The sequence below is a fragment of the Anastrepha obliqua genome, chromosome 3 (assembly GCF_027943255.1).
Source record: "Anastrepha obliqua isolate idAnaObli1 chromosome 3, idAnaObli1_1.0, whole genome shotgun sequence".
Classification (NCBI taxonomy): Eukaryota; Metazoa; Arthropoda; class Insecta; order Diptera; family Tephritidae; genus Anastrepha; species Anastrepha obliqua.
In genome coordinates this window covers 126,862,619-126,890,579 of record NC_072894.1, presented here as the reverse complement: position 1 = coordinate 126,890,579, position 27,961 = coordinate 126,862,619, and the positions used below count along the sequence as shown (strand labels likewise).

The window sequence follows — 27,961 nt, the reverse complement described above, 5'->3', positions numbered from 1 at the left end:
CCGGTTTTGTAATATGTACAATAGAAAACGTTGTTAACATGCATAGTTAAATTTTTATGAATTGCGATCTCTGGTGATGATTTCGTTGATATTGTGGAGCTCAAAATAAACTATATGTGTATAGAACGTACCTCCAAAACTGAGCCTATGTTTAGAAGCACGTGCTTTAATTTTGTTTTATTATTTTCTTTTCATCACCACTCATGTTCGGTGTTTCGACTGTTACTATGTCACGATTGTGTCTCGTTTAAGCTGTTATTAAAATGTCTCCCTTCAATGTCAATTGCACTGTTTTTGAATCATTCTTTTGGAAATTATGCTTAATATTTTAGTTCTGAAATAGTTCTGCAGCGAGAAATGGTCCTGATTGATTCTTCTGGTCTGGACTGCATTTATTTTCTTGCAGTTCATTATTTTCACACTAAAAAGTCCCAAGCATGTTTGCTTTATGCTAGATCATTATATTTAGGGCGCCTGAGTCAATCGGCGTGTATTTTAGTAAATCTGCACTTATTGCCCTGAGTTCATGACCGACTGAGTTCCGTGCCAGTGCATGGAATATTATGTTGGTAGATTAAAAACAAAAAGGTTTATGAGAGTTAAAGAGTGCTTAAAAACCAGGATATCATAAAGAATAAATTTTATTTTCATATGAAATTAAAATAATGAAGTCTTGATAATATACGAAGGGTGCCTTTTATATTTCGGGATTTGGCAACCCTGGTGTTGCAATCTGGCAACTGACATCTGTATCGCAAAGTACGACATTTTTTGGCTTTTACGTCCTCAGAACGTTTTGAAATACCAGCCTATTTGTGTTGTTTACAGTAAATTAAAAGATTCATCTCGGTCCAAAAATGGAATTAAATCGTGAACATTTTCGTACGATTATTTTTTACAACTTTCGACGTGGATTAACTCAGCAACATTGCGTGGGCGAATTTAATTCATTTTTTGGCGATGAAGCTCCATCAAGGACCAGTGTTTATCGATGATATGGTGAATTCAATCGTGGTCGTAGTTCACTCCAAGACGAGTTTCGTGAAGGTCGTCCAAAATCAGTTGTTGTTCCGAAAACCATTGATGCTGTGCGCGAACTGATATTGCAAGATCGTCATGTGACCTATCGTGAGATTGAGACAATCTTAGGCATTAGTGGGACCAGCATACATTCAATATTGCATAAACATTTGACTGTCAAAAAAATTTGTTCGCGTTTGTCAATCGCTCAAAAAAAAGGCTCGTGTCGATTGGTCGAAGGAAATGCTCAAAAAATACGATCGCGGGGCTTCGAAACACGTCTATGACATCATGACAGGGATGAATCATGGATTCACGCGTATGAGCCCGAAAGTAAAAAGCAGTCGACTGTATGGGTGTTTCAAGATGAGCCAAATACAACAAAAGTTGTTCGCGCACGAAGCACTTTCAAGCAAATGGTCGCCTATTTTTTCGGAAAAACTGGACATGTCGCAACCGTACGACTAGAACAACGCAGAACAGTAAATTCTGAGTGGTACAGAACCATTTGTTTGCCAGTTGTCTTCCAAGAAATTAAGAAAACCAATTGCCAAATACGGATCACTCTTCCCCAGGACAAGGCGAGCTCTCACACATCGCCTCAAACAACTGCATTTTTGAGCACCCAAAACATCGAATTAATGGGTCATCCGCCGTATAGTCCTGACTTGGCACCGAATGACTTCTTTTTATTCCCGTACGTAAAAAACAAACTGAGAGGTCAACGTTTTTCGACACCTGAAGAAGAGGTTGCGGCATTCAGAATGCATGTTTTGGAGGTACCTCATTCAGAGTGGCAAAAGTGCTTTGACAATTGGTTCAAACGCATGCAAAAGTGTATAGATCTTCATGGAGAATATTTTGAAAAACAATAAAGTGATTTTCGATAATTAAATTTCGAAATTTGTTTTTGTTCTCTAATCCCGACATATAAAAGGCACCCCTCGTATTACAATATCTATTAGTAGCGACACGATATTTCTCAATATGAGTGAATTCCTTGTTTAACCTTTTCTAATATTGACGATGAAGAATCCTGTGCATTTTTAATTCAATATGGCTTATTCTCTTTTGAATATGAATGAATATTCCATGCCGGGCTCTCCCCTGGACTTGAACTTGAACTACAACTATTTAATTGTGGGAAATAGCGCAAAGCAAGCTTTAAGACAAGTTTCGATTTTTATTAAAATGTTGCAATATTTTCTCCAGAATAATTTTTATATATTTAGTTATATAGTATGCATAGTTTCTGGGAAATCCCCAATCTAACCAACAGAAGATTCGGAAGCATGTTTTTTTTAATTTATACTTTGTTGCAAAATTGTGCTCATCGCTGGGCGTTATCACTGGTCTTACGTTTTCTGGAACTGGGGTTCGCCTTCTTGCTATTGTCTCTTATTTCATTGGCTTGAAAACTGAACAACCTCCATAGCTTTTAGTTTGAGATTTCCCTGAAATTGCTATAGTTTTGGATCTCAGGTCCGCTTTGGTTTTACTCATTCCCCTGAAGTACATACCCTATGATCAGAAAGTACCAGGAATGTTTAAATAAAACAAAACAGAGTTAATTATCTGGCAAATTTATTTTATCTCCTTCAAAATATGACCCGTCTGAAGCAGCACACATGTGCCAACGTTTAACCTAATTCTGTCCCCGGTAGGCCGACGAAGGGATGGCCTTCAGCTCCTTCGTCGCATTCTCTTTGGTCTTCTCTATCGACGGAAATCTCCTTCCACGAATTGGTAACTTCAACTTGAGAAACAAAAAGAAGTCGCACAGGGCCACATCAGGTGAATAAGATGCTTGCACGATGGTATTTATTTGGTGTCTGGTCAAATAATCCAGCACAATTTAGGCTCGGTGCGATGGCGCGTTATCATCATGCAAAATCCAAGAATTGTTTGCCCAAATTTCCAGCCGTTTGCGACGTACATCATCTCTCAAATGATCCGATGGCGCTAAAAAGTGTCAGATGTGTGTCGTCTTACAGTCCTAGCAACATAAGAAAAAATATGGACCGGTTCCCACGTGCGCGGTTCGTTTAAAGTAAACAATCCCGGTACTTTTTGATCATAGGGTATGTAAAACCCACAAATTAATAAGAGTTGTTTATGGAGATTTTACGATGAATGCAAAACCTCAGTTTATACATGAGATGTACTCCTTTTTGTTTGTGTTTTTTGTTTTTTTGAAATGATGAAAGAATCAACTGCTTTTCAGCTGATAAAAGCAATGAGATTTCATTCATACTTTGTTCGTTTTGGTAAATTATCAGAAAGTTGAATTTTTTATCCATGTGTTTAAGGGTTTTCTTACTATTAACTAATGATATATTAAATGTTTCTCTTCAGCGGAGCTCCTTCAATAGAAGGGGACGTAGACAACTATGAACATGTCCTTAAAGTGACCACCCACAATGATGCGCTCTACGCTTACTATTACACAGACGATTTAACGAACAAGGTAAGTTTATTGACACAAAAATTATATAACTTTTAAAAATAAATTATGTACCTCCAGGTCAAAGTTACGGAAATATTTGAAGTCGACGGTGATGAAAAACTCGCAACTGATCCGAAATTATACGAAGGCATTGTTGAAGATCATCCAAATCCCCATCAACATCACCATAATGTTGTTAGTGAATGGAATGGTGTGGAATCTGGTAAGTTCAGCAAAGAAGCATGACCCCTATCCGAAGTTTATGAGGAAAGAAGTATTGCATTTAACGGGTGTTATGTTCACCTTGATAAAACTAAAAAAAAATGGTTTTTTCTATAGGTTAGGTAGGTAGGTAGGTATAGTGGTTGTCGTTTGACACACCTAGGCCGGCTGCAGACCAGTTGTGATACCACCGGGGCTGTCCCCTCTCCTCACTCTACATTTTTCTCATTGAACCAACCTGTGCCTTTGATATATCTAACAAGACTTGTTATTCTTCTATCCAGAGCCATGCACCCGCATAGAAAGTGTTCTATAGTCTCTACTTCTTCAATGTCGTTACAGCTTCTGCAATAGTCGTTATGGAGCGCTCCCAGTCTACTGGCATGCCTGCCAATCCGACATTGCCCTGTTAGGACCCCGAGAAGATTTCGCATGTTTTTCCTGTTTAGTTTCAACAGTCGGTTTGTGCGGCCCATGTTCCATTCCGGCCACGTCATTCTACTAGTTGCACAGGTCAGGGACTGAGACCATAGCCTGTTGGCAGCACTGATAGTGTGTTTATCTATACGCATCTTGCAAGTTGCTAAAGGTATAGGTATGTTCGCTTTGTCTGGTTGGATCAGTAATGTGGTACCCAATCTCGCCAGCTCATCTGCTTTGCAGTTGCCTTCTATGTCTCTATGACCCGGCACCTAGAGCAGGTTTATTACAAAGTACTGTGATAGTTCTGTCAAAACGTCGATACATTCTTTTACTGTCTTCAAGTTAATATATAACGGGTGATCAATCATGAGGTGCTTTTTTCAATAGTTAAAAAAAAACAAAAATGTAAATTATGTTCAAAACCTTTATTTATCATTTGAAAGGACATTCTTTGACATTTACTTTTTGAATATGACTTCATTCAAATGTTGGCCGCAACTACGCTTAAGGTGGTCCATTCTGAAGGTCCAATTTTCAATCACTCGTTCGAGCATTTCGACTGGTATGTCGTGAATAACACGCGTAATGTTGGCTTCCAGAGCTTCAATCGTAGCTGGTTTATCAGCATAGACCTTGGACTTCACGAATCCCCAAAGAAAAAAGTTCAAAGGTGTGATATCACAAGATCTTGGTGGCCAACTCACAGGTCCTAAACGTGAAATCAGCTGCTCTCCGAAATGACTTCTCAATAAAGTCATTGTTTCACGAGCTGTATGGCAAGTGGCTCCATCTTGTTGAAACCAAATGTCGTAGAGATCATTAGATTCAATTTCAGGTAGCAAAAAGTCCGATATCATGGTACGGTAGCGAGCACCATTCACAGTTACGTTGCGGCCATCATTATTTTTGAAAAAATATGGACCGATGATTCCACCAGCCCATAAACCACACCAGACCGTTGTTTTCTCTGGGTGTAAAGGTAGCTCTTGAACCTGTTCTGGTTGCACTTCATCCCAAATACGGCAATTTTGCTTATTGACGTAACCATTGAGCCAGAAATGCGCCTCATCGCTGAACAAAATTTTGCTCGAAAACAGCGGATCTTCTTCAATCTTTTCAAGAGCCCAATCAGCAAAACGGTGACGTGCAGGAAGGTCATTTGGCTTTAGTTCTTGTACGAGCTGTATTTTGTATGCTTTTAAATGAAGATCCTTCCGCAAAATTGACCAAGTTGTTCCATACGACAGTCCAAGTTGCTGAAAACGGTGCCGAATCGATTCATCGCGGTTTTCACGTACACTCTCTGCTACTGCCGCTATATTCTCAATGCTTCTTGCTGGACGTGGTCTATTCGGTCGAGAATTATCCACCAATGAATATTCGGATTCAAATTTGTTGATGGTATGTCGAATAGTGTTTAAGGCAGGCCGATTATGTTGACCATAATGCGGTCTAAGCGCACGAAAAACATTTGTCACAGAACGCTGATTTTCATAATACAGTTGAACAATTTGTAGACGTTGTTGCGGTGTGAGTCTTTCCATGATGAAATGCCAAACGCTGTTCAACAAATCCACGATGACAGTTTGCCACAACTCGCGCGCGATCTGTAAAAAAAACGCAAATGAAAAAAACTCCTCTTAATTGATCACCCGTTATGTATATAATTGGCGCGTACACCCTTATTTGGTGTTTGATCGAGCTCCTCCTCCTATTTGAGGCGTGCGTCTTGATGTTGTTCCACAAATGGAGGGACCTACAGTTTCAAGCCGACTCCGAACGGCAGATATTTTTATGAGGAGCTTTTTTATGGCAGAAATACACTCGGAGGTTGGCCATTGCCTGCCGAGTTAATATTAGCCGATTTTAAAGCTTTCAGGGCCGATTGACTATTTGAATATATGTTTATATGTCTTGTTGTGAGGACACTTTGTTTAGGGCTAGCAGGCATTCTCTGATAGCCAATATTTCAGCTTGAAAGACGCTGCAGTGATCCGGTAACCGAAATGAGATGTTTACATTAATTCCTTCAGAATGAAGGCCTCCGCCTACTTCATCATTTAGCTGGGAACCAGTATAGATGCTGATTCTGCTTTTATTGTCCATTACCCCATTGTCCCAATCTTCTCTCGTTGGGAAAGCTGTGGTAAAGGATGTGTTTAAATGCAACTCCACTGAGCTACAAAAATCTGTCGTTTGATGTAGGAAGAGGTACTCGTCTAGTATTCTTGCGTGACCTCTTTTGTTAGAGGGCTAAGTTGGAAGATTCTCTTAATCTAAGTGCCGATTTCGCCGCCAGCTGTTTGCTGTAGGCCTCAATCGGTAATAGGTGCAGCATGAGATTCATCGCTGCCGTGGGCGTAGTCTTAAGTGCCCCGCTTATGAAGTGATATTGTTGTTCTTTTCGCGAATGTTGGCCACCAGACTAAGACACCGTATGTCATGATATGCCTTACCGCTGTTGTATTATATATAGCCAGTGAACTATTTTTGGGGTTAGGCCCCATTTTGTCCCCACAATTCTTTTGCATGTATAGAGTGCTGTGGCTGTTTTTTTGACTCTAGCATTAATCGTATGTTTCCACGAGAGCTTCCTATCTAATACTAGTCCTAGGTAGCTTGCCTCTTCTCTAATTGACAGTGTGATTCCCTCAAGGGTAAGGGTTTAGAGCAGGTATCCTGTATTTTTTGGTGAAAATGATTAGTTCTGTTTTGTTGGGATTTATGCCAAGACCACTCGATGCAGTCCACCGACTTACATCGTTCAAATCATTTTTCATTATGTTGCAGAGGGTATCTGCATATAGCAACATCGTCTGCGTAGGCCACTGCGTGTATCCTCCTTTCCTCTAGATTCTTCAACAATTGATTGATTGCTAGAATCCAGAGGAGAAAGTACACCGCCCTGAGGGGTGCCCCTCTTGACGGATCTGCGTATCGGGTCAACATCGAAATTATGAACCTGCCTAGTAGTAACTGGTTGTTATGGCCTTCGGTAGGATGTTGTTGAAAGCGTCCTCTATGTCTAGGAAGGCTACCAGAGAATACTCTTTATTCTCTATTGATTTCTACTAGTGAATTTAATGCTGTCTTTGTGGATCTACTTTTAGAGTATGCATGTTGTGAATTCGCGACTAGCGACGGTGTCAAGTTTTCTCTTATAAAGACGTCTATTAATCGCTCTAACGTCTTTAATAGAAATGAGGAAAGGCTAATAGGTCTGAAGTCTTTAGGTTTCGTAGGTGAGCTCCTACCAGCCTTTGGTATGAAAACCACCCTGACTTCCCTCCACCTTAGGGGACGCAATTTAGTCGGAAAGTTGCTCTGAATATGGTTACCAGCCATTTCATAATGCTACCAATGTTTGTTGTTGTTGCGCAGGGATTATTCCATCTGGTCCCGGTGTTTTATATGGTTTGAAGTTTTCTACAGCCCAAGTTATCTTGGCTTCTGTGACAATGTTGAGGATGTCGGAACCTAGTACCGCATCCGAAGTTGGGATATTGGCGGTTATCGCTTCCTCTGAATTACCTGGGAAGTTAGTATTTAGTAATAAGTCTAATGATTCTTCGCCGGATTCTGTCCAGCTGGAGTCTGGCTTCTGAAGATACCTTATGGGTTGAGCAGACTTGGTTAGGATTTTCCTCAGTCGAGATGTCTCGATCGTAGTCCCGATATCCCCACAAAAAGTTCTCCATGAAGACGTTTTTGCTTTCCTTATTTCTTTCTTATATTTTTTTAGTTTGTCATAATAAACGTCCCATTCGTTTTCGCTGTAATTCGCCCTTCTGTGGTTTTATGCACGCAGTGTAGACTCTAAGTGTACCATTCCATAAGCGCTTTGAGAGATGCAGCGTTCTGTACGGCAAATGAAATGATAAGCAAAAACTGAAGCTGGCGGAAATGAATTTAGGCGGAAGTTGTTTAACCAGCCGCAAATGGTGGACCTTGCGAGTATAACGGCTTTTATAAAATTTGGTGTAATATACTGTTTGATACTGAATGCCTACTGCCGGCATTTAAATGAATTTTCTTTCTTTTCCTTCCCGTCTCTAAGTATGCAGGGAGTAGCGCTTTTGTTTATCATTTCATTTGCCGAGCAGATCGCTGCATCTCCCGACAGGCTTATGAAATGGTAAATTGCATACTGCAACTGTTACTATGTGTATTTACTCTTTCTAAACTCCTTGAAGCCACTAGGCTCAAAATCTTTATCTTAACGCCCTAGGTGGCGTTGCTGTGATGGTAGGGTTGCACAATATATAATATACAGAATCGATCAACCAAAAATACATATAGGAAGAATATGAAATTTTAGTAAACTTCGCTAGCGAATGTACAAATTTGAAAAATTTGTGCTATACAATTGCATATGTATGTATGCATATACGATATCTCGGATAATGGCAATTGGAGCGTTCAAATGTAGGTATATTTGTATATCTCAAAACTTGTTATACGTCAATGAATTAGGGCGGCAAATACCTTCACGTCCAATATTAATAACTCTAATACATTACGAAAAGTTAAAGAAGTTGGTATTCCTGAAACGTAAGCTGAGTATACAGCTTCATTTCGCCTGAACTTAGAATATTGCATAATTTACATTAAAATATACATTTGTTTTTAATACCTAAGACAATATATTAATCCTCCCAAACTCCGGAATTCTTTCTATGGAACTTCAGAATCGTTTAAATTAATTTACTAATCTAAAACTACATAATTTTCAAACCATTGCCATGAAAAATTACGATCTTTTGGTTTACGCACAAATTCCTGTATTTTGTATTATTGCATTTTTTCTTTTACAGTACTAGTTATACCCAGCGAGCCTGAAAAACGGGAAGATATTTTTTAAAACTATTGCTAAGAATTTTCAATTGGCTAAACACACGCGAAAAATTTTTAGAACAAAAATTTATTTAAAGTCTAGGCATTACATGATGGACAGGTAATTTGGCCACACATATGACAAATTCAGCCCAAGCGAACTGTTTGGCCAGAGCTGAAGTGTTTGTTTTTTATAACTTTTGAGTTGCTTTGTATTGTAGATATGTTTATATAACAAGTAATGTTTGTATTTTTTATTTTAGTAGTTGCTTATGTTAGTTATGTTGATGATTTAATTTTGAAATTTTGTGCCCCAGAATACTAATGCCAGACCTTTAGCCCTTCAAAACAATGCGAGAAAAAGCAGCTCGCATTTTCAAAAATACGTGAAAGGCTTAAGGAAGAAAATTAGTATTCGTGGGTTACAAATCCTTTATCTTTTTTTATTAATTTTATACCCAACGTTTTGATAACTAAAAGAGGTGATGGAATCGTTCTATGCCATGTTTGTTAAACAATAATGGATGGTTCCATACAGTAATGTATTACCGCTAAGCTCCTCGCTTCAACGGGTAATGATAAACAATTATGAGAATGACTGCTTAACACTTAGAAGGCCATTACGCACTGCGAGCAGAGCTGATCTATTGTGAAATGCTTAACACTTACTCCAAGAGTTATATTTTTAAGTATAATTTAAATGGGAGGACTATAATTATAAAGGAATTTACCTTCCGTAAATGTCTGCCCGAGAGACTTATATGAATGCATTTCTCCCTTTGGCTATGCTTTTGATTGTAAAAAACACTATTCAAGTTCAAGTAGATATCAAACCCAAAATCGATTCCTGCAGAGGCTCTTGGAAATATTTAAATCCGGTTAAATTGTCTCAGAACACGTCGATCCCCACATATCGGCATACACACGGCGTAACGTTTGCATAAATTGAATTTATTGGTTTTTGAACCGATAAACTAAACTATAGACGTTGGGTATTAGAAGTTCGGTCTTATTCGAACTTTTGCTTCTTCACCTTCTTTCCGTACGATTTTGCACACATTATGGATCACTCATAATAAAATCCCCTTCACTGTAGAGTATTTAGCATATACATACGTAGATTCGATTTGTAGAACTTGTAGTAGTATTGCATAAACTTGTTTGTTTCATTGTCATTCCATGTCTTACTAAAAACAATCCGTTGTCAAATACAACATTTTTTGAATTTGTTTCAAATGAATAAGATACTTATTTGTATGTGTATTTACTTATTTTCGTAGCCTTTTATATTGATGAATATGCGTCTAATCAACTACCTTTTGAACGGAATGCAACACCAAAAACAACAACAAATACCACTTACACTATTTACCAGATTGAAGGTAAATGTGAGGACATTGCGGGCGATGATTTTGGCGAAGACATCGAAGCTGGAGTTTTCAGCGATCCAGAAGTGGATCATTATTTTAACACACAACAGCAAAGGAATAACCTCTTTCCACATAAACACCCTCCATTAACTAAGCTGCCGTCAAACCTAACATCTAAGCGATGCGATCAAAATTAATTTAGTATCGTATAGATTGGCGATTGCCCTGACGAGAGATGAACTAATATATTGATATATATTATGTATATATACTGAGATATTTCGATACTTGCCTATAGTTTTATATACATTTATCAATCATTAATTTACACATTTTCGACATATTTGAGAATTTATTAAGTAAGATTTTTATTGCTAAGAGATACGAAAATTACATTTATCAGTAACGAATTAAAGTATACATATGTATATTAATACTCTTCGATAACTGTATGTATTATACTACATATATGTGATTGTATATGCAAACAGGTGGTGATTTCCTGTTTTCCGGCATACTTTTTCTTTTAAACATGTCCGTATATTAAATTGAAAAAAGAAAATTGACACTAGGATGCCCGAAATTTTCAGTTACCTAGGAAGGCCAATATTTTATTTATTCGTTGTGATTATAATTTGTGTCTAATTCCTAATTCAATTAAATTATTATAGCATACAAGGGTAATGAAAGAACTTATTATTCAGTTAAAACAAAAGTTAAGTATTGAAAAGCACTATTTGAAGAACATGGTTGACTTTTGAATATGTTCTATCAAAAATTTATTGGCGGTTATTTGACTGCTTTGGTCTCTAGTGTTTAACCATTGTAGATGATTTTTTCATTACCAGTATCGCTTAGCAACAGGGACCTGACGATTTAGTTGTGCGTATTCAACACCTTTCATTCATTAATGTGTGTAGGAAATTTCACTTGTTGACACCATTTTGAAACAAAACGTTATTCGAAAAATAAAATTAACTCAACTTAACTAGACTGTTCACACATTAATGTTGCTTTCGAATGTATCGAAAAAATGTCATACAAATCATAAACCGGCTTTGTAATAGTAATATTGTAGTGAAATAAAGTGGTATTTTAGATACTTAGATGTTAATTAGTAGTACTAATTTAGTACTGATGATAATGATAATTAGCACTTCGCATACCTTCGGATATTATCAATGAAATATTTTTTTTGTATGTCATTTGTGGTCATAAATATTGTTGATCAGACCAAAGTATATTCAAAAATAAAGTCAATTTAATAAATAAAAAAATGAAACTAACGAAACGTTTTAAAGAGATTATATAACTTTTGAAATATCAGGACTATCTAAAGATGGTCGAGTCTACCTTATGGGGGTAGTATGGTATTTTTTTTTTCATTTTTTTTTTTTTTTTTTTTGAAGTGAAAACTTCTTTAGAATCGTTGGGAGTGATTTGAGAAAATTGAAACGGAAATAGCGACCCTCTTGGCTACGAAGCGTTATATTATATGTTGATATAAACGTAGCGACGAACTAAATAACTTTTATTTTTTCTTGTGATTCGAACCAAGGATTTTGGATCGGAAGCTCACATTGCTAGCCGCTCGGCTACCGCGCCATGCTGTCGGCGCTGGCCTAAAAGTTATTTAGTTCGTCGCTACGTTTATATCAACATATAATATAACGCTTCGTAGCTAAATAACGCTCGGCTACCGCGCCATGCTGTCGGCGCTGGCCTAAAAGTTATTTAGTTCGTCGCTACGTTTATATCAACATATAATATAACGCTTCGTAGCTAAATAACTTTTAGGCCAGCGCCGACAGCATGGCGCGGTAGCCGAGCGACTAGCAATGTGAGCTTCCGATCCAAAATCCTTGGTTCGAATCACAAGAAAAAAAATTTTTTTATACAGTTATTTTTTTTTTTTTATGATATGTTTATGAGGAGCTTTTTTTCATGGCAGAAATACACTCGGTGTTTTGCCATTGCCTGCTGAGGGGTGAGCGCTATTAGAAAAATGTTTTTCTTAATTTTGGTGTTTTCACCGAGATTCGAACTGACGTTCTCTCTGTGAATTCTGAATAGTAGTCACGCACCAACCCATTCGGCTACGGCGTTTGTTTAATTTTACTGATGCAAAAATGAGGGAAAATATTTGAATAAAGTTTGCTTACTGTTTACACATTTTCCAAAGGTGACGGAGAACCAAAATCAATAAATAGCATCACGGAATTCATTCACGAAAATTTAATAAAGTATACACCAGAAGTATCGCGGATACGATAAAGTTCCAATGATTTTAAGAGGTGATTTCAACGTAAATTTTGCATTGGACACAGCGGTTCCTTCAATTGACTTTCTCAATACAACATTCAATTTAAAAATGTGTAACAATCGCACTGAATCGACAACACGATCAAAAACAACAATTGACGCGGTATTTCAAAGATATGTTGACAACATCGAAACCAAAGCATTTGTATCATATTTTAGCTATCATAAGCCACTCGTATCATTTGTTGAAATTGAAAACATTGAGGATGAATAATAATAAAATGAAGAAAATAAAATATGAACTTTATATCAATATTATAATGAACCTATAATTATCCCGCCCCTAATGCTGTTTTCGTCTCATTCTCTCTCAGTTTGTTTTACGGAAGGTTTCACTTCTATCGCGTCTAACCGTTAGACTGGTATTTTTTTTTTTTTTTTAATTATTCTATAACATCTTAAGATTATTGTGTGAAAGTTTGAAGTGCATTGGAGTAAAATTGACAAAGGATTAAGTATCTACCTCTCCAACCGGATTTCACGCTGCCGAAATCTTTAGACGCGTTTTTCTCACACTTGCCTTTCTTACGGTCGGTGTCCACTGTAGATTCATATCTACTGGTTTTTTTGTTTCTTTACTTTATTCACGAGGTAATGACGTCGAGTTTTTTTTTTTAAATTTTGTCATATTTTAAAACAACAAAGTTTTCAAGTTTTTTTTATGAAAAATCGGTGTTTTGACTTCAAAGCGCTTTAAAAAATTAAAAAAAAAAAAAAAAAAAAAATTCGACGTTGTTACCTGCGAAACTTTATTAGCTGATGAAATCAATTTGGTTTTTTGATTTTAGTTGATCCAGTAATAAGTTCTGAGGGACACCGCAATAAAACTTTTTTATGAGACGTCCGCGAAGATTCGCTGCCACCAACTCATTTCTTCATAAAAATCAATGAAAATTTCACACAATATTCTTTAAATATGACTTTATAATGAAGTAATTTTAAAATTTTGAATAAATCAACTGTGTCGACAAAAAAAATTTCGAAAAATATGCTTGTTTTACACCGAATTAACCATACTACCCCCTTATGAGCTTGGCGTATAAAAGCCGCGCCGAGAATCGTCATATCAACATATCAGACCACCCCAATAACGTAAGCGGCATGTAGGAAGAGTGCGATGAGGATATTGTTACGATATCGAGTAACTCTTCGAGGACTTCAGGGTGTTGAATCTGTTATTTGCTCAGTATATGGCTGTAGTGATCGATATCTCGTAAAGTATCGATCATACAATTTCAAGTTTGTGCTCGTTGTCAAGGTGCTGTTTTTGGTTTGTTTCATTCAGTTGTGAGTTACAGGGTGTTAACAATGGAAGTCAACAAACACAAAATTCGATACATTTTAGAGTTTTTCTTTGATAAAGGCGAAAATGCAAGCCAGAACGCTGAAATTGTGAATGGTGCCGATACTGTAACATCCAATTACGTGCAATTTTGGTTTCGTCTATTCCGTTCGGGCATTTTTGATGTTAAAGAAAATGTCGGTAATGTCGATAAAATAACAGAAATAACCGAAAGTGACCGGCATGTTAGTAGTCGTAGAATCGCCCAGAGATAAATATCGGCCATAAAACAGAAAAAAATTGACGCAAAAATAATGGATTTTTCCCCCACAAACTAGTATTACTATCCGGCAGTAATACGACCACGGTCTTTGGCATTCAAGACTTAACTATCGCTCATTTTCTGCAAATCTTATAATCCAAAAAATCAAAAGTTGAAAAAAACGACTTCGAAATTTTCAATTTCCAATGCTTCCCTAGATGAAAATAAATACATATTTATATGCTAAATACATATTTTCACCTTATCAGTTTGTTTTAGTAGATATTACTGGGGGCCATTTCTGTATACTTACCAAAACACACTTTTTTATTTGGACACTATACCCCGTAAGTAGCATCTAGATTTAAAAGTTGGCTTTGTTTCCGTGAATCATCGTGATTAAAATAACTTCGACAATGCTAATTGGTTTAACTTCCGCAAAGTGGTTGGGCCGAAATATCCCCTAATTTCCCACCGTAAGGAGCTGTTTTAGCAAACGAACGTGATCTAACTACGCCAGGCCGGTCCCGTGGATACTCATGTACAGGATCTCAGTTTGGAAATTCGGCAACTGTTTGATTTGCGTAAGTGGATGAAATGGTGTGAGTAAGCTCTGCTCAATCATAAGATACTTTTCTACCCCGGTGAGTACAAAAAAGGGGCCAATAACATATGGACACAAAGAGATGCGGGAGCTATTTTAGTTTGCAGCTTATTCTATGTAAATCCTTCGACAGGTAAAGTCAAAAACCGTGTAACTAGGAGGCTGAACGTAGCTATAATTGTTTTTTTAATCAGCGATAAACGATGTCACGCTCATCTGCGTAATGTAGTGGATGAAACTGCAGATCCGTCAAGACTACACGAGATGTCTTTTGATCTTTCCCGAACACCACCTACGTTATGAGGTGTGTCTGCTCCCTGTTAAGTAGCATAACACCATGCTCAGAAAGTAGTTTCTGCTAAGATGCTACCGCAGAAACCACAACAGCGGCTCCCTGCTGGAAACGAAACCATATATCAGGCAAGTCAGAAATCATCAGTCGCTGACTCGCCGGAATAAAGACACAACTTGAATGGCATCCACCGAGAATCTATCACCACCACCTTTACAACTCGCCTATCTTAAACGAAGAACTTCAGCCACCTCGTGATACCCGTATGTTACATTGCCACAATTGCGGTCTGGGTATTATAGCATCATATGCTCCTATCCATCAAGAACTTACCCCGATGTACTCAACATATTATATGTTCGCATATGAATGTCCAACTGCATCGAAGGAGAAAGGAACAACAGTACACCAGAAATATCTATGAGGAGTACAAACCTCATTAGCTATACGATGTGGTAGTCTCCTTATTCTCGAATGACGTGCTTATACGACTTTATCCCCTCGTGAATATTTTAGATTCGTAAAAGTAAAACCAAGTTCACTGAAAAAAACTTTATATTCTTCCCTCATATGCTAGACGTAAAGGGAGGAGTTTAAAAGAAACGTATCTTCTGCGAGGCCATAAACACAGCAGCCATTCGCTTGTTACCGCTTGTTTGAATTCCAGAAACTCGACCTTAATTCTCAGTTGAGGCCCCAGAATTCGCAGTCGAGCGTAACCGACGAAACATGCGCGCCATTCGAGTCGCCGAGTTCGAAGATTCTACTGACGGGCTCCTCTAGTCGCACTATCGATCAGATCCTAGGCGTTATCAATCTTTTGAAGTGCTGGAAACTGTCAAATCGTCGCATTAATTTAGGATATCACTTTGTAATCTTTGCCTGGCACCAGGAAATGGTGGATCTCCACTTTCCGGTTCGATGGATATTTCTTACTTTGGCCGAATTGAGAGGAAAGTCGCTCAAACTGAAGTAGATCACATAGAGAGTGCAAAGCAAACTTGTCAACGCATACACCCACCATTTTCAACATATGTGTATAAGACCCTTTAAAAACTCGGTCCAGCCCCTAAGGAGTTTCAATGGGCTAATGACGAAAAGGAAATCTCCAAAAGAGCCAGGACTAACAACATAGTACTTAACAGTTACTTCGGGTTCGATTCTTTCAAAACCAATTCTCACAACGTCAACCCCCCTCCAAGTCACATTATTCACAACCTGGAAGAAAGAAACAAGACTCGATTTGAACGGGGGACCTTCGAAACAAGTATTCGTTCCGTAAACTGCCCAGAGATTCTATGCGCCACGTTCAAAAGCCTTTCCTTCTAATCATGTTAGAGTGATAGATAATTATACTCCAAAATAAAAAAAAGGATTAACGTTCTCAAATCGCTCACCGAAACTTCTTGGGAAAAGGACTCTTCCCGCTATATATAAAGTTCTCGGTCGAGCTGCTGTAAGCTACACATCTATGAGGTTAATATTCTCCCAGTAAAATACCATGGATTTTTTCCACATAGTTTCTGTTCAGATGCCACTAAAGGGAATCCATTCAATTAATTGCTCAAATGATACTTTTCTGATGTTCGGCAGATTTATTTGTATTCGCGCGCAACATTTGTGTCATTGTAAAAAACACTGTCCGAGTAAACGTGTTTTCGAAGTTGAGTATGCTGCTCGTCTCGTGTCCGAATTATTATATATACCTGGCACTTCATCTTTTCAACGAAGTCTGCAGCTTCCTTTGCATACGCCAAATGCGCTAACCGCTCGATCTCTGTAGTATATTCCTGCAAAGCTTCATTTGCCCCAGGCTGCGATTCCGTAGTTCCATGTGGAATATTTATTGCCTGCGGTCACTGCCGTAACGTCTCTCTAGGAGTGTGATAGTTATACCGATCGGCTTTTAGAACTGCTTGCAGTAATTCAACGGCGGAACACTTAAGCGAAACAATCAGTGCTGCGACTTTATCTACAGTACTCCAGTGATTTGTTGTTGCTGTTGTTTCAAACTAGGGCTTAAAGGTTAAAAATGGTACATTTATCTGCTACGAACACTCCGCTACCATTTGTGACATCTGTGATGATATTTCCGAAGATATTTATGACGATATTTGCTACGACTGCTATGATATTTTCGACGACATTTATGATATTTCAGCCATTATCGGATTCATGTCTGCTCCTGGTGATTGTTCTGGAGGCTCTTCCACTTAAGTCGATGATTCCTCAGCTTCCATGATTCCTAGAACACATAATTGGCTACGATGTCAGTGTAGCCTCGCGTAGCCGTCCTTGCGATTCTGCTTTGTTTCTTGAAGTTGGTAAGCCACACTGTTCCAACTCCACCTGTTGTTCCCAAAAGCATAGCGGGAACGATGCGCTATTCAAAAAGAAAAAGGAGAGGCTGAGCGCGTTCTTGGAATGTGCCTGATGAAAGGGCCTCCCTATAGCGGACCAAAAAAGTTCTCGTCACGAACGACCAGCACAAAGTAAGAAAAGTGACGAAAAACACATTTCTCATCCTCTTCGTTCTTCGCCGCCGAAGGAATCGTCCTGTAAGATAAAAGTCTTTGGAAAGCATCCAGAGCGGATCCAAGAGACTTCAGCCTTCGAAGCCCTACAAACTCAAGTTGTGGAATGAGTTTAATGAACTTAATAAATTTTTGTATAACAGCTATATCTCTCGTTTTGCAAAGTTTGAGCACCTTTTCAACCATACCAGACCAAGTAAATCTTTTTGCGGATTATTTTAACTCCAACTTCATTACTGATTCTGTAAACTTTGATATGCCATTTTTTGCTTCCGTACCACAGTCTATAGACTTCGAGGTGATGTTAGTGACATTGGTCATCACTTAAAAGTGGCTCTGATGGGTTTTATTTTTTGTCTTTCCTGAGGAATGCAATTATTCGCTCTTATTATTCGTGCTTACTGTACTTCGAAAACTGCATCTCAGGCGGATACTATTTACACCGATTTCTCTAAAGAATTTGTAACGGCTACACACAATATTTTATTACTAAAGCTTTAATATTTGGGTATCCACTCATCCAATGGATAGAAGTTGTGGATGATTCCAAAAATACAACGTGGGTTGGCCTGAAAGAACCATCTTTGGCGGCAATTTTAGGCTTCCGAATGGTTTAGCATTTGGAAGAGTTGCCGGTCATACAATGGACGAAAATAGTCATTGGGAAACACTGCAGGATGAAATGGATAAATTACACCATCATGTGAGGCTGCATACCCAGTCAATGAGTAACAAGATGAAGTTCAAATTTGGCTGTGCTATGAACTCCGAAGGATTCAGCGAAGGTAGTTTGGTACTTCTTGAAAATCCGCAAAGAAAGAAAGGAATATCTACAAAACTGCAAGCGTCCTGAGAAGGTCCATACAAGGTGATTCAAAGATTGAATGGTGTGGGGTATACAGCAATGCAAAACTGGACAGGGAAAAGTCAAAAGACAACAGGTGAGGGTCTCAGTTAGAAATTAAACTTGTGAGCGAGTAAACGAAAAGTAGTAGAGTGATTCAGTCTGAAGGTGAAGGTGTACATTTAGAAGTAAAGTGTTAGAAATAAATTAAAGTGTGTTGCCATTAATTTTTGTGCTTTATTCAACATGTGTTGGGCGGCCGCCGCAGCCGAATGGGTTGGTGGTGATTACCATTCGGAATTCACAGAGAGGAATTCACAGTAGGTTCGAATCTCGGTGAAACACCAAAATTAAGAAAAACATTTTTCTAATAGCGGTCGCCCCTCGGCAGGCAATGGCAAACCTCCGAGTGTATTTCTGCCATGAAAAAGCTTCTCATAAAAATATCTGTCGTTCGGAGTCGGCTTGAAACTGTAGGTCTCTCCATTTGTGGAACAACATCAAGACGCACACCACAAATAGGAGGAGGAGCTCGGCCGGCCAAACACCCAAAATGCGCCAATTTTATATAAATACATATATATATATATATATATATATGCGATAATTGTCAGTGAAAAATAGTTGGGTCATAATCAAAATTAAGGACAATTAAAAGTATTGTTACGAAATTTTTTACGATAAAATTCAAATAAATCTCTTAAGCTAAATACACACCAGGCAATAGTTGAAGCAACGGTTGCAGCAACGTGTTGCCTTTGTTTAAGAAACACGTTGCGACCGTTGCTTCAATCTCAGTATTGTGTATAACTGTGGTGCAGGAAAGGTACAAGCGGAAGATACGTAAAATTAAATTTTTTAAATGATCGACGAATTACGTAAAATTACTTCTCTTATTATAATTGACGAACTTTTGTACGAAAATGAGGAAGAAGAGATGCAACAAAAGAAGAGAAAAAAAATCTGGTCCAAAAATTGGCTTTTAAAAAAATCGAATTTTCGAACGAGAGGCTGCTGAAAGAACTGAAGGAAAATGGGCCAGCGGACTATAAAAATTACATGAAGATGGACGAAGTCCTGTTTAGAAAATTGTTGGGCTTCGTAAAGGCCAAAATAACGAAACAAGATACTATAATGAGAGAGGCAATATCAGCAGAAATTAGACTGGCAATAACTTTGCGGTATCTTGCAACAGGAAACGCTTTTGCGGATTGAAATTTTTATCGATTTTATTGTATTCATTTTTTAATTGTTCGTATGCTTTTTTTCTAAAATTTTTATTTTTATATTTTTCACTACTTATATACCACAGCTCTCTCAAATTTTTATATTCGTTAATAAAATTAACATAATTTTCATTATTTTCAATTGCCATTTTTTCCTTTTTCACTTTATTTTACTCCGCACGAACTTTCTTCTTTGCTTGTGTTCAACGAACTGAACGAGTAAAAGCAGTAAACAATGATACATACGAGGCAACGGTTGCAGCAACCTACCACAAAAATCAAATTTATTTGATATTTCAGGCAACGGTTGCAGCAACACGAAAATCATTTGGCAACACAGCTACACACGAGGCAACGGTTGCTTCAACATGGCCGAGTTGCTGCAACGGTTGCCTGGTGTGTATTTAGCTTTACAATAACTCTCTGAGTTCGATCACATGTTGAAAATATATATACATATATATATATATATATAGGGTTTTTCAGTAAGAGCGCTTCAACTTTTGAACTTTTGAATAAAACACAAACGGTTTGACTTTTTTAACTAATTTTTTTTTATTATCGAGTTTGAACATATACATTTAAGTATGAAATTCGATTTCGTTTGCATGACCACCGCGTGCACGTTTTACGAAGTCCAATCGTTGAACCCAATTTTCGATAAATCCAATTTTGCATAAATCGGCCGAAATTCCAGCAATTTCGCGTTCAATATTGGCTCTGAGCTCACAAATCGTCGCCGGCTTGACAATCGACTGTAGGCCAATGACTTCACATAACCCCAAAACGGGACGGCTTGTTAAATGGACCGTAAAATGACCGTAATGCTCTTAAAGTAGCAGCAACAGAACGATTATTTTCATAAAAAATTTGCACGATTTGCAATCGTTGCTCAAGTGTGTAGCGTTCCATGATGAAATGTATACTAATGAAGTTTACAAATGACAAGCAAAAATAAAAAAAAAATATCCCGTCGTTCGCCCTCCCTATCGGAAAAAAGTTGAAGCGCACCTATTGAATAACCCTATATATATATATATATAACTCAGACAGTTATTGTAAGAAATTTATTTGAGTTTTATCGTAAAAAATTTCGTAAGAATACTTTTAATTGTCCTTAATTTTGATTATGACCCAACTATTTTTCACTGACAATTATCGCAACAAGAGCCAATCTAACCAGGAAAAAAGTTTTTCAATACTTATATTTCTTAAAATGCAAGAGTTTTGTAGATATTTTAAAGATCACGTATCTGATAATCAAAATGGTTGGTGTTTCTAACTTTGTTTTCTTTATCGCGGAGAACATGCTCAAAAAATTACCTTTTTTCATTCGTCATCATATGCGAACTGTCCACTTCAAGGCATGTGGAACAATTCAAATTAAAAATGTTAAACAGGCTAATGCAAATAGAAGAATCACTTACTTTTTAAATATCTTTTTCGATTTTATAATGTGTCACTACAAAGATTTCTTTTAAATGAAAATATAACTGACGCCTAAGTGATAGTTCATTGCAATAGTCCTGCAGGGGCTGTGATGAACAATATCCATCGTGTAGGTTGATTTCATGCGATCAGCGTCCGCATGTCGAGACAGGGTGTAAGATTAACATCGATACCTCTTAAATTGATTGTTAATTCGTCCGATAACAGATGTTTTGAAATTGGTTAATAAATGACATACCTAATCATGTTGAAATTTTTGTAGAATAAACACGTGAAATTCTGTGACTTCTTACACAAGAGTATCGTTTATTAAAAATTTACCAAAAGCAATTTTCAAAATAGCAGAGCAATATGTTTCGTATGCCTCCACAAATCGATCCAGCTGAGGAAAAGAAACGCGTCCAAGCGGATGTTAGAAACAATATGGCTTTCTTTGCAGTAATGTGTGCTGCTATCCGATTTGGTTAGTAAATAAATTCTATTAATTGATATGAATATATTTTTTTTATTCTTTTTGTCTGCAGCTCCATTTGTTTTGGGCAAAATAAAAGCTTAACATTTGGCCCCACTTCAACGCATTATGGAGCCGGCAAAGGTTTTGTGTTTCGCCGCTAAAAGCAATGAGATTATGAAGAGGAACGTTTAAGAACCAAAATTATAATTTGTGTGGAAAGTTGTATTATATTTTTTAACCTTCAATAGGTTCTTATTAACTTTCCTAATTAACTTTAAGAAATGGGGGAGAGATTAAGTAACCTATTTCCCGTGTATTAATTGGTATGTACCTTTTTGTTAGACACGCGAGTTGTTAATATTAAATAGTTAAAAAAATCATTTATATGTCACAAGATCACCATGCAATAAAAAGTTACATCTATGATACATACTATTCATCCATGTGTAAAATGGGCGGACTAACAACTAACAGTCATTACCATGGCAGCTTAGCTTTACGTACCGCAGTGACTCAGGTTTTTACCAATCAAGGACTGCCGCCCCAGTAACTAGTCTAGCTCAGAGGTTAGTAGTGCAATAGGTGGTGGCATGTTGTTGTTGTAGCAGCATAATCATTCCCCATCCATATATGTATGTGGAATGCTGCTGAAGTGACAATCCTTGGCCGGATATAAATCCAGGTCGTTCCGGTCACGTAAAACCGACTGTCGTGGGAACGATAGGTGGTGGCATCTTAAGACCTAATCAAGTCTTAAGAGAAAAATAGGGATGGTCCACAGACTCTACTTCGCGTAATGCGTTGGTGCCACCAACGGAGCACCTCTGCGGCTCCTCGGAGTTTACCCGAGCAACATTACTCCTCTCTTTGTGCACCTCAATCCTTAGCGTTTATAGTCTCGTATACTGAGCGAAATCATTTTATCGATACAGACATCGACCGCAGGACAGCAAGTCACATTGTCAAGTAAAAGTTGTACGGTCAGACGATGCCGAGCTCGAAGTATTCAATAGTTATAGTCCCCCTGTGATCTGCTGCCTGGCTGGATATCACATTGAGATTAGTGCGCTTATCTGACCAAGATGAATCGTTTGGTTATTGATGATCGGACCGCACTGAATATTTACTTGGAAAGAATCTTGTGGAGTCCAGCAGTAGAATTTTTCTGGTCCAGGGTTGGGTTCGATACCAGCCCTGAAGAGAAGTATTTGGAGCAAACATGCTGCGATGAAGTAGTGTTAAAGCTCTTGGCCATTTAGAACACTACTTTGGAAGGAAAAACCACTTTGTTGGACAAAGGAGCTATCTGAGCTTAGAGCTTCGTGCCGACGCCTATTGAATATGGATAAAATAATTAAGTCTCCCTCACGATGGGAACTGTACAAGGTAGGGCTAGGAATCTATATGTCCGAACTTAAGAAGGATAAGAGCGACTCTTGGAGAAGCTTCTGTGAATGTAAGGAGGGCTGCCATAAGTCTTCGAGATTTAGACGAGTTTTAGAAGCACCCTTGGGGTACTTGGGGGCGATGAGCGGCGGGAAATCACTAAGTTAATTATCGACGCTCATTTTTCGACGATGCCAATAGTATCACCAACCTAGAAAGCACACCAATATATGTTCGCAACCGTGGCTGTTTGCTGGATAAGTTCCGCCTAGCTTGGCCCATTGGCTCCGTCAGGCACTTCAAGTCCCCTGGTCCCGATGCCGCACCCGCCAAACTGCACAAATCTTTGGAGGTATCATGCCGTTGGTTGGGACCCATCTATGCAAGCTGCATATCCAGGGGCTATATACCAAAATCGTGGAAGGTCGTGAGGGTTTTCTTCATACCCAAGACAGGCAGACGCTTACATGTGTGTCCTAAGGATTGCAGACCAATCCACCTTTCATCTTTCTTACTGAAAACTGTTGAGAGACTGATTGACCTGCACATAAGAAACGAAATTCCTCAGGGGCGTTTGTCGCGTAGCCATTGTGCTTTTTATAAAGGCAGATTGATTGAATCTGCCCTGCATACAATTGTTAAAGATACTGAGGAGTCTCTATATCAGAAAGAGTTTCCAGTGGGCGCCTTGCTCGACATTGAAAGGGCTTTTAATAACGTCTCTCCGGAGGCAAGCACTAAGTTTAGGGGTAAATAGGAGAGTGGAGCCGACCTTATCAGATTGATTAACAGAATGCTGCTGCTCCGCCGGCAGGTGCGTTGGGCATTCCGCAAAGGCGGTATTCTCTCACCATTTTTGTGGGTGGGTTGTGCTTTGTCAATGACATGCTGGAGGTGCTAGTGAGAGGTATCTGCAGGGTAATTCTTTACGTGGATGACGTTGCACTGTTTGTTAAAGGAAAGTTTGTAGGTACCCCGTGCGATTTGATGCAGAGATATCTGCGACAGCATGTTGCGGCCTATCGGAGAATCCTCTCAAGATGCCTCGCCCTATTCACGAGGAAATATAAAATACCCAGAGCTCAACTCACCACAATTAGGGGCGCTCCGTTAGTGCTTTCTGACAAGAAAAATACCTAGGTCTAATCCTTGAAGCCCAACATTGAGGAGAGGATGAGGAAGGTATCAATCCCCGTATACGGATGCGAGGGCACTATTGGCAAAAGATGGGCTAGATTACCTACATCACCTAGCCTATAATACCATTATAGCGCCAGTTTTGTTGTATGGAGTCATTGTCTGGTGGACCTCCCTAGACAAGATAACATCGGTGAAGAAGCTGGAGAGTTCAAAGGTCTGCACTCATAGGAATCAGTGGGCGTTTCGAACTACTCCTACTCTAGCGCTTAACGCAATGTTGTAAGTAGAATACGGGCAAAATTGCCGCTGCACATGCCGCAATCATTAGCACCATAAAGCGGTTAACACAACCATAACTCAATCACCGTTCGTAATCCATTTAGCAATGGTATCACAAATGATGAATTTGATTTCTTCCTTCAAGTGGGCCCATTCTTTGCGCATCCATTTGAACCTACCTACCTACCTATGGTCGTCTTGCAAAAACCAAGCCCCCTTACGTGGCGTATTTGGACAGGCTATAAACGGTATTCATCGGGAGTCCTTACCAGCTGCATGGTCTCCCACCCAGAATGCCGTCATCGGAGTTCAACCACCAACCAATTCAAGCGCAGATCTTCAGCTGTCTTCATGAAACTCGTAACAGGTTAAACATCCTATTCATACATATATACTAAATACTCCGCATTGCGGACATTCAACGTCAGAAAGTTCGGACAGTCGTCCCTCTCGTAAAAATCAGACCTTTTAGGAAGCGTTTTTCGGCCTCTCGTTTCTTCTGTCGGATAATACGTCTCTCTTCCTTTCTTAGCTCTGTGTAACGATCCCACATGGCTCGCGTTGCGCCCGATCACAGCGTGGCTCTGTAGGCGGCATCCTTTCTTTCTGCGGCAGCATGACATTCCTCGTCGCACCAACTTTTTTTCGGGCTCGCCGGTATCCGATTTCTTCTTCGGCGGCGGTACGTAGAGAACGAGAAATGTTGCTTCATTGTTCGCGCATGCCGGTTTGTTGGGCAGTACTCTCTGAGAGCAGGAGTGAGAGTCGAGTGGCGAATCTTCTGGCTGTCTGTTGTGATTGCAGCTTTTCGATGTCGAACATTCTTTGCGTAGGTAGATGCACGTTTTTTGCTGCACAGAGGCGTGTGCGCAGTTTGGCTGCAACAAGGTAGTGATCCGAGTCAATGTTGGGTCCTCGGATCGTACGTACATCTAATACACTAGAAGCGTGTCTTCCATCTATCACAACATGATCGATCTGGTTTCGTGTTTTTCGATCAGGAGACAGCCAGGTGGCTTGGTGAATCTTCTTATGCTGGAATCTGGTGCTGCAGACTACCATGTTTCGGGCCCCGGCGAAGTCGATCAGCCTCAGTCCGTTACCGGATGTTTCGTTGTGCAGGCTGAATTTTCCGAGGGGCGACCGCTATTAGAAAAAACAACGTTTTCTTAATTTTGATCTTTCATCGGGATCGACGCCTCTAGTGAGTATAAAAATATTCGTAGTATCCAAACTTTTAATGGTCGTATAATAATTTAACGTTCGTAGTATCAAATAAATTAATTGTCTAATATTCTGTACTAAACCCATTACTCTTTACGACTACCGCACATCTCTTTGATCGCCATACGTTAGGACGGGCATAATGAGAGCCTTGTAGAGTGTTAGTTTGGTTCGTCGAGAGAGGACTTAAATACTCAATTGAGTACTTAGTCCAAAGTAGGAATTGTTGGCAAGAGAGATTCTTCGTTGGATTAATTGGTAATTGCGACACAATATTTTAACGACAGGTAAGGCTACTCGATGTTTCCCTGGAATCTATCCTGTCTGTTAACAGAATCTTCTTCTTCTTCTTAATTGGCGCGATAAGCGCTTACGCGATTTTGGCCGAGTTTAAAAAAAGCGCGCCAGTCGTTTCTTTCTCGTGCTAACCGGCGCCAATTGAACACAGCAAGTGAAGCGAAGTCCTTCTCCACCTGATCTTTCCAACGCAGAGGAGGGCTTCCTCTTCCTCTGCTACCACCAGCTGGTACCGCATCGAATACTTTCAGAGCCGGAGCGTTTGTATCCATTCGGACAACATGACCTAGCCAGCGTAGCCGCTGGATCTTTATTCGCTGCGCTATGTCTATGCTGTCGTAAAGCTCATACAGCTCATCGTTCCATCGCCTGCGATATTCGCCGTTGCCAACGTGCAAAGGTCCAAAAATCTTGTGCAGAATCTTTCTCTCAAACACAGCGTCGCTTCATCGGATGTTGTCATCGTCCAAGTTTCTGCGCCATACGTTAGGACGGGCATGATGAGAGTCTTGTAGAGTGTTAGTTTTGTTCGTCGAGAGAGGACTTTACTTGTCAGTAGCCTACTTAGTCCAAAGTAGCACTTGTTTGCAAGAGAGATTCTACGTTGGATTTCAAGGCTGACATTGTTATCGGTATTAATGCTGGTTCCTATATACACGAAGTCTTTTACTACCTCGAAATTATACAATAACTGTCTACAGTGACGTGGGTGCCGATACGGGAGTACACTGACTGTTTGTTTGATGACAGGAGGTACTTCGTTTTGACTCTTAAATAAATAAATAAATAAACAGCGCGGTTGTTAAGGCCGATGATGTTAATGGTATCGGCATACGCCAACAATTGTATGCTCTTATAAAAAATTGTGCCTGAGCGATTAAGTTCTGCGGCTCGTACGATGCTCTCCAACATCAGGTTAAAGAAGTCACACGTCAGCGAGTCACCCTGTTTGAAACCTCGTTGGGTATCAAACGGTTCGGAGAGGTTCTTCCCAATTGTGACGGCGCTGCTGCTGTTGAGCAACGTCATCTTGCAAAGCCGTATTAGTTTTGCGGGGATACCAAATTCAGACATCGCGGCATACAAGTAACTCCTTTCCGTACTGTCGAAGATTTGGCGTTACTATTTATACACGTGTACATATTTCAAACCTTTCTTATTAGAAATAAATAATTTGTATAAAAAATATCAAATCCGGAGGGATATTTTCGTGAAGACTTATGATGCTGTTCTTGTAGAAATTTATTTTACGGATTATATTTGAAAATAATGTAAAGTATTGCAACATTTTTGAGTACTGCTGCTGAAGTAACAGTCTTTGGGCGAATATAAATCTGGGTAGTTCCGGCAGAGAACATACAAAACCAAGTAAGGAGCAGTTTCCCTCAGAGGACCCTTGAAATGCTTCGGGCATGTAACCCGGAGCTTCCCACATCGTCTTGGAATGTCACAAAGCTGGACGATCCCAAAGGTGAGTACGGAAGCGCTACTGGCGTGTTTTGTTAAACTCGGCCAAAATCGCGTAAGCGGCTATAGCGCCAATTAAGAAGAAGAAGAATACTGGAATCGGTGGGCTGTAACGTGATAGCTTACGCCGATGATGTTATTATTGCTGTCTCTGGTAAAATTGTATCTACATTAAGAGACGTAATACAAAATGCTCTAGATATACTTTTTAGGTGGGCAGAAAAGTATGGTCTAGGAGTCAACCCAGACAAAACCCAACTCATATTGTTCACGAGGAAGCACAGAATACCTCAGCTAAGTCCAATTACGCTCAAAGGGGAAGCTCTTGTGATCTCGGAAGAAACCAAGTACTTGGGACTAAACATAGATGGGAAACTGACTTGGAAGTCAAACATCTTAGAAAGAGTTAGGAAAGCGAACCTAGCTTTTTATGCCTGTAAGAGAGCTTTAGGTAAGACCTGGGGAAACAAACCTAAGGTTGCTTATTGGCTTTACCCTGCTGTCGTCAGACCCATTCTTCTATATGGAAATGTTGTCTGGTGGTGTGCTATGCAGAAAAAAACCTATTCTAATTTATTGAACAAG

The 27,961-nt window shown here is 39.1% G+C and overlaps 1 protein-coding gene across 2 annotated transcripts in view; it reads left to right on the top strand.

The window, feature by feature from the left end:
• LOC129241313 (1-acylglycerol-3-phosphate O-acyltransferase Pnpla3) overlaps positions 1 to 11,560 on the top strand; it is a 55,740-nt gene extending 44,180 nt beyond the window's left edge. Inside the window, exons 6-9 of one of the 2 annotated variants that reach the window (XR_008582131.1) lie at positions 3,376 to 3,487; positions 3,545 to 3,689; positions 8,926 to 9,065; positions 10,225 to 10,339. Coding sequence is in view for 1 of the 2 variants with exons in the window: in XM_054877567.1 (XP_054733542.1) it covers positions 3,376 to 3,487; positions 3,545 to 3,689; positions 10,225 to 10,511 (544 nt within the window). In the remaining variant the exon portion in view is untranslated. Of the gene's footprint in view, positions 1 to 3,375; positions 3,488 to 3,544; positions 3,690 to 8,925; positions 9,066 to 10,224 lie in introns of both variants that reach the window. The other variant, XM_054877567.1, reaches the window with a different exon arrangement.
• The last annotated feature ends 16,401 nt before the right edge of the window (positions 11,561 to 27,961 follow it).